The sequence below is a fragment of the Mus caroli genome, chromosome 18 (genome assembly GCF_900094665.2).
Source record: "Mus caroli chromosome 18, CAROLI_EIJ_v1.1, whole genome shotgun sequence".
Taxonomy (NCBI): Eukaryota; Metazoa; Chordata; class Mammalia; order Rodentia; family Muridae; genus Mus; species Mus caroli.
In genome coordinates this window covers 39,081,629-39,095,942 of record NC_034587.1, presented here as the reverse complement: position 1 = coordinate 39,095,942, position 14,314 = coordinate 39,081,629, and the positions used below count along the sequence as shown (strand labels likewise).

General features: G+C 45.6%; 1 protein-coding gene across 1 annotated transcript in view; it reads right to left on the bottom strand.

Annotated features, from left to right (window-relative positions):
• The window catches only part of Sh3rf2 (SH3 domain containing ring finger 2), a 104,495-nt gene extending 93,600 nt beyond the window's left edge, over window positions 1-10,895 (bottom strand). The window contains exons 1-2 of the mRNA XM_021150804.2: window positions 10,808-10,895; window positions 9,202-9,686 (exon numbers count right to left, since the gene is read on the bottom strand). Coding sequence (XP_021006463.1) covers window positions 9,202-9,579 — 378 coding nt within the window. The 5' untranslated portion in view covers window positions 9,580-9,686; window positions 10,808-10,895. The remainder of the gene's footprint in view (window positions 1-9,201; window positions 9,687-10,807) is intronic.
• Between the last annotated feature and the right edge of the window lie 3,419 nt (window positions 10,896-14,314).

Below are 14,314 nucleotides of genomic sequence, written 5' to 3'. Positions count from 1 at the left end.
GAGAGAGAGAGAGAGAGAGAGAGAGAGAGAGAGAGAGAGAGAGAGAGAGAAAGAGTCTCTCCTGGGCTAGAACTCACCAATCAGATCAACGAGTCCCAGGGACTCTCTGCCTCTGCTTCCCTGGTGTAGCACCATGCCCAACATTTTGACATAGGCTCTGGGGATTGAACTCTAGTACTGATGCTTGCTTTACTAAATGAAACATCTCCACAGCGCCCAGGATGCTCCCTACCTCCATGTTCACAGCACAGAAATGTGGTGTACCATTTAAGTAGATACATGTGGCTACCTGGATGAGTATATCTTAAGCTAACCTTAGTAGGCTGGATACTTTATAAATACTGTCTCACTGAATTCTCCATATTGTCCTGTGAGATATTCCCCTCTATTTCTGTTTGATACCAACAATGCTCAGAGTTGCTAAGTAACTTACCTAGAAGCACACAGCCACTACCTATCAAACCAGGGCCTCTCTTCAGAGTCATAATGCTATCTTTTCTGTTTGCTCATCATATGGTAACTCTAATCAGAAGTAGCAGAAAATTTGAAATATGTATTTTAAAATGCTACTAAAACATCTGTTTCCTTATTCAGGTATACACACACACACAAACAGATACATAGATATACACACAGACATACACACACACATACAGACACACACATGCATACACAGACACACATACCCACACACTCATTGACACACACACGTAACACAGACACACAGATACACATACAAACACATATGCACACACAAACACACATCCAGACACCCAGACACCCAGACACACATATACACCCACACCCACACAGACACACATGCACATATAGACACACACACAGAGACACACAGACACACACATAGACACACACAAGAGGTGGGGAGACTTATGCACACACCAGGTGTTGGGGGAAGGAGAGACTGAGAAGCTATAGTGGGTCCTCAATTTCATGTTGAGATGATGAAAAAGTTCTGGAGATAAGAGAGAGTGACTATGGTTGCAAAAGATGAAGGCTGTCAGTGCTGCCCAGTGATGAGCACAGAAGGGCCTAACATGGCAGATTTAACATATACGGTAAAGTTAGGATTTTGGCAGTAACCAAGTCCCCCGGCCATGTGCTTATCCACAGTGATAGTGGAAGTCAGATCAGTTCAGCTTGTAACTCACAGGCAAATTATTTTGGAGCCTATTCCTTTCTGTGACTAACACCAATGAACTCTGATGAAATGTGCCTACCAAGACCCAAGAAGGGTGTGTGGACTTGTGGTGTGCGCCCAAGGAGGTTAACCTGGTGCAGAGTGGCAGCTCCAGTCTTCAGGCTAGCGATTCATGACCCAAGTGATTGTGAACCTGACCCACCATGTTTTTAACAGAGCGATGTTCATCCATCAAAAAGGTATTTAAGGAGGTGACTCATGTCAAGAGCATCTCAGGCACCATGTGCTTTGCACCTAATAGAGTGTGCAGCTCATTCCTCACATAGCTCTGTAATAGCTTAATTCATGAAGGACTCATTTCTGCACCGAGAGGAGGTAGCACATGGTTCCATAAAGTCTACTAGAGACATGAACTCATCTACTTATTTACTCTACCTTTCAATAAACACTTTGGAGTTCCTACTGTGGGTTAGGCTGTAAATGAGGGGCTCTGAGCACAGTATTGAAGGATGAGGTTTGTGTTCTCTTGGTAGCTTGTAGAAAGGCTGAAGAACTGACAGAGATCTGAATTCAGTCAGAGTTCCTGGTGTGACCTGTCAGGACAGGGCCTGTGTGAGTACTCTGGCCTCTGAGATGGAGCTCTGGGGTTGTGTGTCAGCACTGCTGCTGACAAAGACCAAGTTGCTAGACACTGCACACAAAGGGCCGTGTCCTGTGCTGTTCTGTCACTACTGTTTTGGGTGCCGTGGCTGGCGTTCCTATGCGCTGTGTTTACCAGGTGACCTGACCATGCGAAGAAAGATTGGCTCTGCTTTCAGCTGCTTCTCCATTTCCCAATGTGCTTAGCCACCACCTTGGAGCACCACCTATCTCACTTAGCTGTATCAAATCCATCAAGTATCTACTGATGTGATGGCAAGGCCACATTGCTGACATGCAGCCGGTTTGGCATGGCTGTTGGAGTGACTTTATTACTGGGAGCAACTGACACACGCCTTCCAAGTGGTATCTAGTCACCCTGATAAGAAGTCAGGACACCCTGCCTCTTCTCCATCTGTTCCCTCCCTTCCAGCTGCTGTTCTAATTCAGCACATCTCTGTCTGCCTTTCCTTGTAGTCTGTGTGCAGGTCAGACCCTGCCTCAACCCTTCAGTCTTTAAAAACATCTATTTTGCACAAAGTTTCTTTTAATTGCCCAAGCTTCATTCCCCTCAAAAATGATCTACCTCATTACCTGACATTCTCATAGTATGTTTGAGTCTGTGTCTTGTCTTAATCAACTTTATTGAATTATAACATACATATAGATTCATCCATTTAAGCACAAGAGGATGAATGTTGATAGATTTCCACACAATTACACTAAACATCTTTATTAGCCTCCAAATTATTATAGTTCACAATTCTGTATTTTCTGGAGCTTGATATACATAGAGTGAGGCAATACTGTGTTTAGCACCCCCAGCATTCCTAAAACTGGAAGTGTCTTACAATGAATAGCTAATATGACCATGTTTCTTTTTTTCCCCTGTACTAAGAATACAGACAACGTATCTTATGGATGTCATCTTACAATCAATATCTAATTTATACACAGACACACATGTTATACCTGGGTTTGTATTCTTGTGTGCTGATAGCTGGGTTCCCAGCCTCTTAGGGTTGGAGGCTTAGTCCTGGAAAGGTGATAGCCTGACTGTGCTGTGTCGGTTACCATAGCTCCTGTGGCTAGAAACCAGTAGGAGGAAATACTGCAAAGGATGGAGATAGTGGGTTTCAGAGTTACTTAAAACTAATGTCTGTGTGATGACTGAGCATGTGAACTCCGAGGCATCTCAAAGTTTCTATTACTAAAGTCCTGACAAGAATGGGGGTATAGTATCACCTCGTTCCACAAGCCTGCAATGCTGGCTGCTCAGGAGGCTGAGGCAATGGGACTGAGGTTTAAGGCCCATCTGGACTTCGGGGTAAACTCAAAATGAGCTGGGCAATTTATCAAGACCTTTCTCTCAAATAAATAAACTAAACAAGAAGGCATGGGGGAAAGAGCTCAGTAACTGAATCCTCGCTAGGTGTGGGCAAGGCCCTAGGTTCAGTCCCCACCACCGAACAGGAGGAGGAAGAGGAGTTTGGGAAATGGTTTTTTGTTTTGTTTTTTTTTATTACAACCTCTTACTTGGAGATTCCCAGTTCATTAGAGGTTAAAGTCTTTTGAAATCTTAACAGCATTCTGAAAAGAAGTTTATAGTTTTGTGGTTTGACTCTGGAGCTCTGTGGGATACCCATTAAGGGTTTATAGTGCACACACGTGAAAGAAAGGCTGGTCTCTGGATTAAGCAAAAATGAAAAGAATGCAAAAGGTAGCAGGCAGAATCCTGGAATGGGTCAGATGAGGCCATAAGTTACACAAAGTACTTTCTCTCGCAACCCTCTTTGTAGTATGATGAGATGTATGTAGCAATCCTTCGTAAGCAGAAAGGAAAACAACACAAAAATATGCGTATGCTAATCCCCAAGGTGGTGTTTCCCTTGTGGTAGATAATGGATGTCAACTAGGAAGAACTTCATGCCCCACCCACCTGCCTCAGAGCTGAAGCCTCTCATGGGGAATGAGCCAGACACCTTTAACCAACCGAAGCAGGTCACACGTAACACTGGGCTCACTGAAACAGTGAGGAGCCCCCTGCAACAGGCATCTAGGAGACAAGAACTTAACAAAATAAAAAGTAATGCGATAAATGAAAACTACCATAGCAAAGGCCACCCAGAGACTGCCCCACCTGGGAACCCATTCCATACACAGACACCAAACCCAGACACTATTATGGATGCCAAGAAGTACTTGCTGATGTAACTGTCTCCTGAGAGGCTCTGCCAGAGCCTGACAAATACAAAGGCAGATGCTCACAGCCAACCACTGGACTGAGCATGGGGTCCCCAATGGAGGAGTTAGAGAAAGGACTGAAGGAGCTGAAGAGGTTTGCAACCCATAGGAAGAACAATGATATCAACCAAGCAGAGCTCCCAAAGCTCTCAGGAACCAAAACACCATCCAAAGAGTATACAAGGAGGGACCCATGGCTCTAGCCTCATAAGAAGCAGAGGATGGCCTTGTTGGACATCAATGGGAGGAGAGGCCCTTGGTCCTGGGAAGGCTCGATGCCCCAGTGTAGGGGAATGCCAGGGTGGGGAGGTAGGAATGCGTGGATAGGTGGGTGAGCACGCTCATAGAATCAGGGGGAAAGAAGATGGTATAGGAAGTTTCTGGAGAGGAAACATTTAAATGTAAATAAATAAAATATCCAACAAATAAAAAAGAAAACCACTATATCGAAGCTGTACAATCCAAGCCAACAGAAGAATAAAAGAGTCCCAAGAGAAGGCACAGAATCACTTGTTTATACTTTCAGGAGTCTCATAACAGTAGTAAAGGGCAAAGCATAGTATGTATACAGAGAGCTTGGTGCAGATTCGTAGACCCTGTGCATGCTCCAGTCTCTGAGTTCACATGAGCATTGTTCAGTTGTTTTAGAGGGCCTTGCTCCCAGCTGATGCTTTGTCATTTACTGTTGCTAATATGCCTTAGCACCTGTTGGGTACCAAGCACTTATGCTAAGCTCTCAATATGCATCATCACGTTTTAACTCCATAATGACCTTATGTTGTATGCATGCCGTTATTATCTGCATTTTACAATACAGAAACTGAGGATTATAAGTGGTAAGTGACTTGCCCAAAGCTTCACAGCTAACAAATGCTAAATCCCAGCACAAAGGCAGCTTCATTGGACCAGAAACCCGTGAACACAGCAATGGAAGGGAGAGTAAGATATAATTAGCAATTGGTGCATTGAGGGCAGGTGGCAGCAGTGATCTCAGGACCCCGTGATTTTCCAAAGTTGTTGACAAATAAATATGAGTGAAGCCAGAGAGTTACCCGTGTCTCCAGGTTTCTCACCCTCAGCTTCTATGTACTTGAATCCTTCCACCTGCTACCTATGGTCATTCCAGGTGTCACCTGACTACTGTTTTCAGGGACTGGAATGATTTTAGTCTCTGCACACTTAGCAAAACCCACCATCTGTATTATGGCTTAGAACACATCTGAGACCCAAGAAAGGGGCACAACCACCTTGTGGTTTCTGCCCAACATCAGCTCCCTCAAGTGCTTTCTGACCTCGGTTATTTTTTTTTTTTCTCCTCAGTTGCTTGCAACAGCAGCTGAGGAAGTTTCTATAACAATGCCACCTGGTCTGTGCGTGGTGACAGCAGGTGTGTTCTTGCTGATTTGGGGTGTGATTGTCACAGTGCTTAACAATGCAGGTAGAAAGTCCAACCCTGAGAGACCCAGGTTGGTGACAGTTATGCTGAGGAAGAGGAGGGGGCAGGGAAACGAGAAAATGCAGTTAATGAAGAATCAGCGTTGCTTGGGAGGTGAGACAGATTCTTGCTCTCTGTATATGGTTTTAAAATTTTAATTAACTTTTGGAACTATCCAGAGAAGTGAAGCTTGTGAGCTCTCTCTGAACACCAACCCCACAGCTACCTAAGGAGTCTGAAAGGGCCTCAAAGCCAGCTTGTGCTGAGATGTCATATACCTGGATTATGGCCCATAGAGCATTTAGAAACTTAATTCACAAAGGAGTGAGAAAGGGTGGGTAGTTTTGAGTAGAAAGTGCTGAGTCACTTCAGTAATGGTCACAGCTAATATTTATTGAGGCAGTCAATGCACTAAGAGTTAATGGGTGTGAATCAGCTCCTTGTATCTCGCAACAATACTCTGAGGTAGGTACTACTATTATCTTCAATTTGCTGATGGAGAAATGAAGGCCCCGAGGTTTAAGTGACTCAGTTAAAGTACACAACTACCAAAGGAGCAGACTTTATTTCATGCCCTGAATTTCCTGAATAGTAATTCAGAAATATTATTAAACTGAACGAGGAGGAAAAGAGAGAAGCTCTTTGGCAACTCAAAATCTTTCGGAAGGTTCGTGCAGTTCCTTTGGCTTGTCTGCATCATGAGGAAGACCCAGGAGCTGAGGGATTTGTACCAGAAGGAGCCCACCAGAGCTCCCAATCCCGGTGGAATAATTGTATGTTGTAAAAGCCCGTAGCTATGTCTCAAGTTTTCTTTTTACACAATCAGCTTGGGAGGGAGTTAGATGTGTAGGCACAATAGGCTAATTTTTCTCTCTCTTGGGCTGGCAGTATGAGGTGTGACCATTGGCTCCACCCTAGCATGCTGGCTGGCACAACAGGCATGGGGCCTCTTTGAGCCAACAAGAAGGATCCTGATGAGCTTGTTTGGTGGATGAGCCTTGGCGAGCAGAACAGACTTTGGGCTTGTGGGTAGGAAGTTAAATGAACTCCTTCAGAGTGCCAGGCTATCAAGGAGGCCTATGAAAGAGGTGTTTTTACAAAATGGTACCCTATGACAACAGATTATTTTCCCTGCTCAGGGGAGTACTTTGACTTGGTGTCACCCCAGCTTCACCACAGACTCATGCTTAATAACAATGCCTGTTCTGCTTTGCTGCAAGGGCTCTAACTCCTGTGTTTTTGCAGAATGCCTCACAAATGGCAGGGCACAATAAACAGTCAATAGTGATGTTTACTATGATAACAATCTCCCAATGCCTTTCATCTGAGGCTCTCAGACTGCTTCGCAAGCACTAATTAGTTAGGTGTCAAGGTGGCTCTCTTGTTTTTACAATATATTTTCCCATTTTACAGAATTTTAAATTGAGACCCAGCCAACTTAAGTGGCTTGGCCAAAGTCATACCGAGAGTTGAAATTAACGATAATGATGGTGCTTTGCATTTCCCTGGCAGATGTTGTCCATGGTGATACAGCATGCTGCAAAGATAATTTCACAGTGCCTTAGAGAAGGAGTGGGGGTAGCGATATTGGCTTGGTTGGATAAACTGAGGCAGAGAGGGCAAATAACTCTGGGGGAGGCATTGAATGTTGCAAGTCCAGTCTCAGAGTGACTGTGTTGGAAAGCACGATGGTTTCATGCTTTCATACAGATAGTTACATTTTTCAAGCAGAAACAAGTTGTGGAATGACACCAAATTAATGTCTGGGAATGGGCTTGTTCATATCCCAGCAAGAGGCAAAGGGCATGAGATGAATATTTCACAGAAAGAAATAAGTGAACTGGGGATGCTAGTGGTGGGTTGCCAGCTCCTCTCTTTGAAAAGCATGTTTATTCAGAGTCTGTTGGAAAGCATAAGCCCTCAAGGACTCAAATCTGTGCTCCAGCCTAATGACAGGCCTAGGTCCAGGACAGCTTGGTGATTAGGCAAAGACACATCACTGTCTCCCTTGTCTCATGTTCTAAGTCCCCAAGAAGAGGTCCAAGGACATGCACTATCTTAATATCTTACATATTATCTGTTCTCCATCTCCCTTGTGGAAGAGCATGCTCTATGACTTGTGGATGGCTCAACTCCCTGGTAACCATGGCATCACTTTTCTTAGCAACATGTAAGAAAGACAAAAACCTAAACAGAAGTATGCAGAATGTACAGGGGACCTGTCTCCTTCCAGGCAACATCCCCACAGTGATGATGAGCATCTCTTGAAAGGCAAGTCAGACTTTCCTAGGGATCAGAAGAGAAGAGGCTTCTAGGTATTAGGCATTCACGGGAGATTTGCCAATCCAGAGACAGATAGCATTTCTCTGTTAACAAATCATGTTTGAAAAAAGGGTTGTTCTCCACCCTACTCTACCTTTGCAAGCCTGTGGATTCTGATGGATTGAGGAGACTGCCAGAGAAGTGAGCGCCCATCCCTCCTCTGGAATGTGTTCACACACACAAGCACAACAGCAATAAAAAAATCTTCAGCAAAGAAGCCACAGCAACTTCCCGCTCTCATTTTTGAATCTTTACACACACACAACCCTACCACATGGCTGTCTTAAAGGCACTGTGAACTCCAAGAGACTGAACTCTCAGAAGAAAAGCTTTTGGAAACAGTTGGTAATGCACACCCCAGACCTCTTCTGTGTGAGGAGAGAGTTGAGGGCTGAACACTAACTCGTACCCACTGCAACTCACCAGAATAGTCTTGGGACCCTGCTAGCATTAAAGCTTGCGGTAGGCAGGACTTCAAAGAATGCATCTTTGATGGCCTAAGTATGCTAATAGTCTAAGCCATATTGTTGTGTCCATTTTGGTTCAGAGAATCTGGGGATGACAATGTAAATAATCTAGATGGACTCAGGGCACTGTGTTCTCCTCCAGATTTGTGCTGTTGCACAGCAGCCCAGATAATGTCCTTGGAACATGCTATTAGGAGTAGACAGAGGAGTATAGGAGGCTTCACTTGATAATCTTTATGGTTTGGGGTCTGTATTCTAGCGCTTACCTGGGACACATTTTGTATTTTCTCTCGCTTTGTAGACATACATTACCAGTGTTCATATACACACGGGTTCCATTATGTATCCTAGCCTATGCCATCAATCAGTTCACTCACATAGACACATCCCTCCCGTGTGATTTCAGGCATCAAATATCTTGATAGATATACTTTGAACACACCATTAATGAGCACCATTTTAACAGTACTTTAAGACAAGGGATGGGAAGACAGATTTAGACAAATTTCAAGCAACACCTGACATATGGAAACATCTCAGAAAACCTCAAAAGCAACTTTCAGTTTTAATTTGTTCCTCACCACCAGGACATTTCCCATACATTGGCCCTGGCCCTTGAGCAGCACACGAGAAAGACCAAGAACGATCATCAACAAGTATTTTTCTCATTCAATTCCCTCTAGAAAAGATCTAAAGACAATCTAGCAAGTGTTAAAAGTTCTGAGACCAATTGTCAGATGGATCAGGCTCAGAGTTCTCGTTGTGTCTCTGTAAAGTGCTCACAGCTCACTCAACTGATTTCTAGGCAATCATTTCCAGCGCTCTGGTGGAAGTCTGTCTACATGTGGCTGAAGGAAATCTGTTTCCTAGCTCTTGGCATACACATAGCCAGCCTCTAAAGTGCACATGATACGAGCAAGCAAGAATTCTCTTACCCCATCCATGTGGATCCTGACACTGGGCACCAGCCGGAAAGGGCTAGCCTGTAGACTTCTGGGGCTGCTCTTGGCTTTCCTGTTGTCCTGCAAGGTCAGTATCCGAGGCCTTCGGAAGGAGCCTCCTTTCCACGAGCTCTGTCCGGAACGCACACCATCCAGCAAACGCACCAGCAACAGGTTGGCTGGCAGAGCCTCGATGCTGCAGAACACCAGGGTCCTGCATTCTGGGCACCTCAGCTCCTTGTGGGCCTTGAAAATCCTCTGTAGACATGGTTTGCAGAAGGTGTGCTGGCAGGGGAGAACTTTGGCTGTGACATCGAGCTTTTCAAAGCACACAGGGCACTCCAGGAGATCAAGTAACGTCAAATCATCCATTTTATTTTAAAACTCCAGTCCCAACCTGGAGAAGCAGGATCCACATTGTAGGGGCAGCCGAGCCGAGGGGGTAGAGCCGGTCTTTTGGGAGCATCAGAACTCCCTGCCTGTTTGAAAGGAGGAAAAAAAAAATGTGACTGCCCTGAGAGGTGTGTCCCACCTACATGGAGGCAGTGTCTTGAGAGGCAGCTGCAAGTACTTTGTTCCGGGAGCGTCAAATGACTCATTCCGTGCTGCAGGTTAGAAGACTCAGCTTGTGCCTGCTGCAGGGATCAGAGGGAATTCTGCACAGTGACTGACTGCTCATTGCCTCTGAGTGGAGGGCCCTAGCAAGGAGAGAAAACTGTCCTGCTGAGGCAGGGAGTTACTTGTCTACCAGGAGAGTTGGAGGGATGCTTTCTTCTGCCTGAAGCACAGCCAGTCTTAACTCAGACTAAGGCCATGGCGATTTCTGTGAGGATATCTACCTACCTTTCCTTCCCTCCCCCCATAGTCCTCGCCCCCCCACATCAGTTTGTCTTATAAACTCCAGCAGCACAAGCAGACAAGCTTAGGGAAGTGTTTATTGGGGGACCCCATGCAGATGTTCTTTTCCCCACAGTGAGGCTTGTTCCACTATTTTGTTCTAGCAATGTACAAGACAAATTTCTATTCACCAGTACTGTTTGGTTTAACTCTGTCCCTTGTCCTTCTCCCTGTCCCCCTCCTCGCCTCCCTGCGATCCTCCATTCCAGATTACTTTAGTCAGAGACATTCTTCCTCCTACCAGGTGAGGTCCTGGGGCCTGTTTAGTAGCTTTGACAATTGTCCTGGGTTTCGGCTGAAGCAGAAAGGAATTCAGGCTTGTGGTTACAGCCTACAGAAACCCCAGAGGAAGCAGAGTGAGGAACGGGCAGGCCTGTGTGTGTGTGTGTGTGTGTGTGTGTGTGTGTGGTCCCAAAACAATCCTGGCTTTAGAAACAGTTTCATTTCGGATGCCTGAAGCCTGAAACCAAGTGTCCAGTTTTGAGAGATTCTTTCCCCTCCCCTACAAGTCAATCACACCCAGGCTCTGAGACATCAAGGGTGGGCTTGGCAGGAGGGCCAGGGGCCCTCAGCTGTTAGGAAAGCTGAAATGTTTTGTGCTGAACAAAGAAGGCTCCTCAAGGTGGCAGAGTGGGGGTGGAGGTGTGGGAGTTGTCTTCTCCAGAGCTGTCAGCGCACTGAAGAGTTGTGTGAGGTCACTAACCTTGTGCCTAAAACTGCAGTTACACTCTGCTTGCCGGGTTCTGGGCTGGGCTGGGGCTTGCTCCTTCTAACTGGCCAGCCTTCTTTCCGCTGAAGGGCTGGGCAGCTGACTGCCAAGCTTTGAAAACTTCCACAAAGTCCTTCCAGTTTCAAGGGATCACCTTACCCAGCCCTGTTAACACTGTCACTGCCAGCGGCCGCCTGCCAGCCTTACTGTGGCTGACCTATCCTTGATGTCACAGCATCTAGTGCCAAGCAGTAAAGAGTCTGTACACCCACTTTACTCATTTTTTTCTCTCCTACTCAGCAGCTTGAGCTTGCTTAGTTAGAAACATGCCAAAGTGCTCATACTTATTTTTAAACTTTTATAAGTATTTCCTGAGAAGGTCAAACATATTAATGATAGCTGTGGTGCAAAGATAAGCCAGTCTCTCATAAAATACTGGTCTTAAAAGTAATAATCACTCCTTGAATTCTGAGATGACAGGGACTTCAGTAATCTTTGGCTCAGTTTCTTCCAGTTAAAAGAGTGGGGTGTACATGCATATGCTTTGAAAAATCGAGGCACAGGAAGGTCTTTTCAAAAGACAAGAGTAATGGTGGCAGATCTCCTATCTGTTATTTCCCCTAGTCATTCCACACCCCTAAATGATGCTAAAGTTCCATATTTTGGTTTACTGATAATGTCTCCTGTGAAGTTGCACTCGGCCTGTAAGTAGGTGATGGTGTTACATAACAGCAGGGTGGCCCCTGTCTGGGTCAGCTACTAGTACTCTAGGTACCTTCCCTGCATTCACCTGCTTAACCCTTCCTTACCTTAACCACCCCGATGGGGACGCTAAGACAGACAGGAAAGCAGGTCATCCGACAAGGGGCATCAGATGGAAGGCAGGTGGTCTGTGCTCCTAACTACTGTGCCACAGAGTAAGCAGTCTTTGAGAGAAGAGAGGTTTGAGGGCATCCAAGCTCATCTAGGATGGCACGAAGTCAAGAGAAAATGACCTGGACTGACCAATCAGCATGCCTTGCAGATGAGGCAACTGTGCCCAGAGAGATCAAGAGATTCTCTCAAGTTGCCTAGTGACTGAGGATAAAGCTGCAACTAGAAACTGGATTTTCCTCTTCCTCTTCCTCCTCCTCCTTCTCCTCCTCCTCCTCCTCCTCCTCCTCCTCTTCCTCCTCTTCTTCTTCTTCTTCTTCTTCTTCTTCTTCTTCTCCTTCTTCTCCTCCTCCTTCTTCTTCTTTCTTCTTCTCCTTCTTCCTTTTCTCCTTCCTCCTCTCCCTCCCCTCTCCTTCTCCTCCTCCTTCTTCTTTCTTCTTCTCCTTCTTCCTCTTCTCTTTCCTCCTCTCCCTCCCCCTTCTCCCCCTCCTCTTCTTCTTCTGCTTCTTCTGCTTCTTCTTTTCTCCTTCTTCTCCTTCTCCTCCTCCTTCTTCTTCTTTCTTCTTCTCCTTCTTCCTTCCTCCTCTCCCTCCCCCTCCTCCTCCCCCTCCTCTTCTTCTTCTGCTTCTTCTGCTTCTTCTTTCTCTCCTTCTTCCTCTTCCTCCTCTTCCCCTTCTTTATCTTTCTTTCCTCTACTTCTTCCTTCTCCTTTTCTTCCTTTTTCTTCTCTCTCTCTCTTTATTTCTCTCTCTTTCTTTCTCCCTTATTTCTTTTTCTTTTCCCTTCCTCTTCCTCCTCTCCTCCTCCCCCTCCTCTTCCTCCTCCTCCCCCTCCTCCTCTTCCTCCTCCTCTTCCTCCTCCTCCTTCTCCTCCTCCTCATATCTTTTGGCTGTTTGTATAGCCCACACCTGTAATCTTAGTACTGGGAAACCAGAGACATGACCTTGAGGCTATCCTGGACTACATTGTGAGACTCTGTTCCCTACCCCCAAATACACATCAATTTTCCTTTTTTCTTCCCCCCCCCACCCTCTGTCTACCTAACTAATTAATCTTATGTTTAAACAGAGGGGTGACAATCTTTGGGGGGAGGGGAGCGGAACAGGGCGTTGAACTTAGGACTTCATACTTGCTCCAATGACGCTATCACTGGTCTGAATGCCCTGCCTGATAATAATTCTTTATCACATGGAAGTCACTTAGACATGGCTTCTTTGAAGGTCCTAAGAGGGAATCTGGGAGTCTGTATGATTTGTCTTTCAGTATTAGTCCATGTTAGTTCAAAAAGAAAAAAAGAAAAAAGAAAAGGAAAGAAGCCGGGCAGTGGTGGCACATGTCTTTAATCCCAGCACTTGGGAGGTAGAGGCAGGTGGATTTCTGAGTTCGAGGCCAGCCTGGTCTACAGAGTGAGTTGCTACACAGAGAAACCCTGTCTTGAAAAACCAAAAAAAAAAAAAAAAAAAGAAAGAAAGAAAGGAAGGAAGAAAGAAAGAAAGAGAGAAAGAAAGGAAGAAGCAAGCTCAGAATGAAGGAGATGTCAGAAAAGAGCAGGAATAGTCTCTTCTGGTCTCAGACCTTAACTTCTGCCATGTTCAATTGAAAGAATACTCATAACTCTTTTCAAATTCCCCTTTGAGCTTCAGGAGCATCCATTCCATTCAGCTTTGCTGTGTCTTACCACAAGGGCAGTTTGAAGCTCTCTGCTGGGTCTTCATTCTCATTTCCTCTCAAGAAAGCTCAGCTCCTCTGAGAACTTCCCTGCACTCCCCTTGCCTTCTAGTAAGTACTGCTTCAACACTGACACTTCTATAGTAGGATCTGGGAGTGTCCCCTACTTCCCTCTCTGATTCTTTTTTTTTTTTTTTTTTTTTGGTTTTTTGAGACAGGGTTTCTCTGTATAGCCCTGGCTGTCCTGGAACTCATTTTGTAAACCAGGCTGGCCTCGAACTCAGAAATCCACCTGCCTCTGCCTCCCGAGTGCTGGGATTAAAGGCGTGTGCCACCATGCTCGGCTATTCCCTCTCTGATTCTTAAATAAACTCTATTTCCCTGACAATCTCCCCTCCATCTGCACGTACATATACACATGCACACACAAGCTTGAACCAGAAATGTATTGTAAGGGTCTATGATTTGCCAAAGAATGATACACTGACTCAAATAGTATGTAAACACAGAGTGCTTTATACTGCAGAAGTCCAGTGTGCTGGGGTCTCCCATTACCAAGATAGAGAGAAAACCAAGTGAGCTAACAGGCCTGGTTTAAAGGACATTAGGGGAATTCCTGGGCAGGTGACCTTTACTTTGCTCCATTTCTAGAGACATTCTACCGGAACCATTACAGGGTGTGGGGACTGGAAACTGTTGCTGAGGAAGTCTGGAAACTGCTGCTGACCCATTGTCCTTGACTCAGGCCAGGTGGTGGTGGGAGCGAGGGAGGGGTGGTTCGTGGGAGGGGGTGGGCAGCTTCTGAGACCTGGATTTGCCTGGACTTGCCAGGTTCTTGGAATTAGAGATTTAGGACTTGTCCCCTGAGCTGCCAATTTGAAGCCTGTCATGAAGTCAGCCTAGTCTTCTCGGTATACACCATTTGTAAATGGGTAATAAATGCATAGCAATAATAGAAAT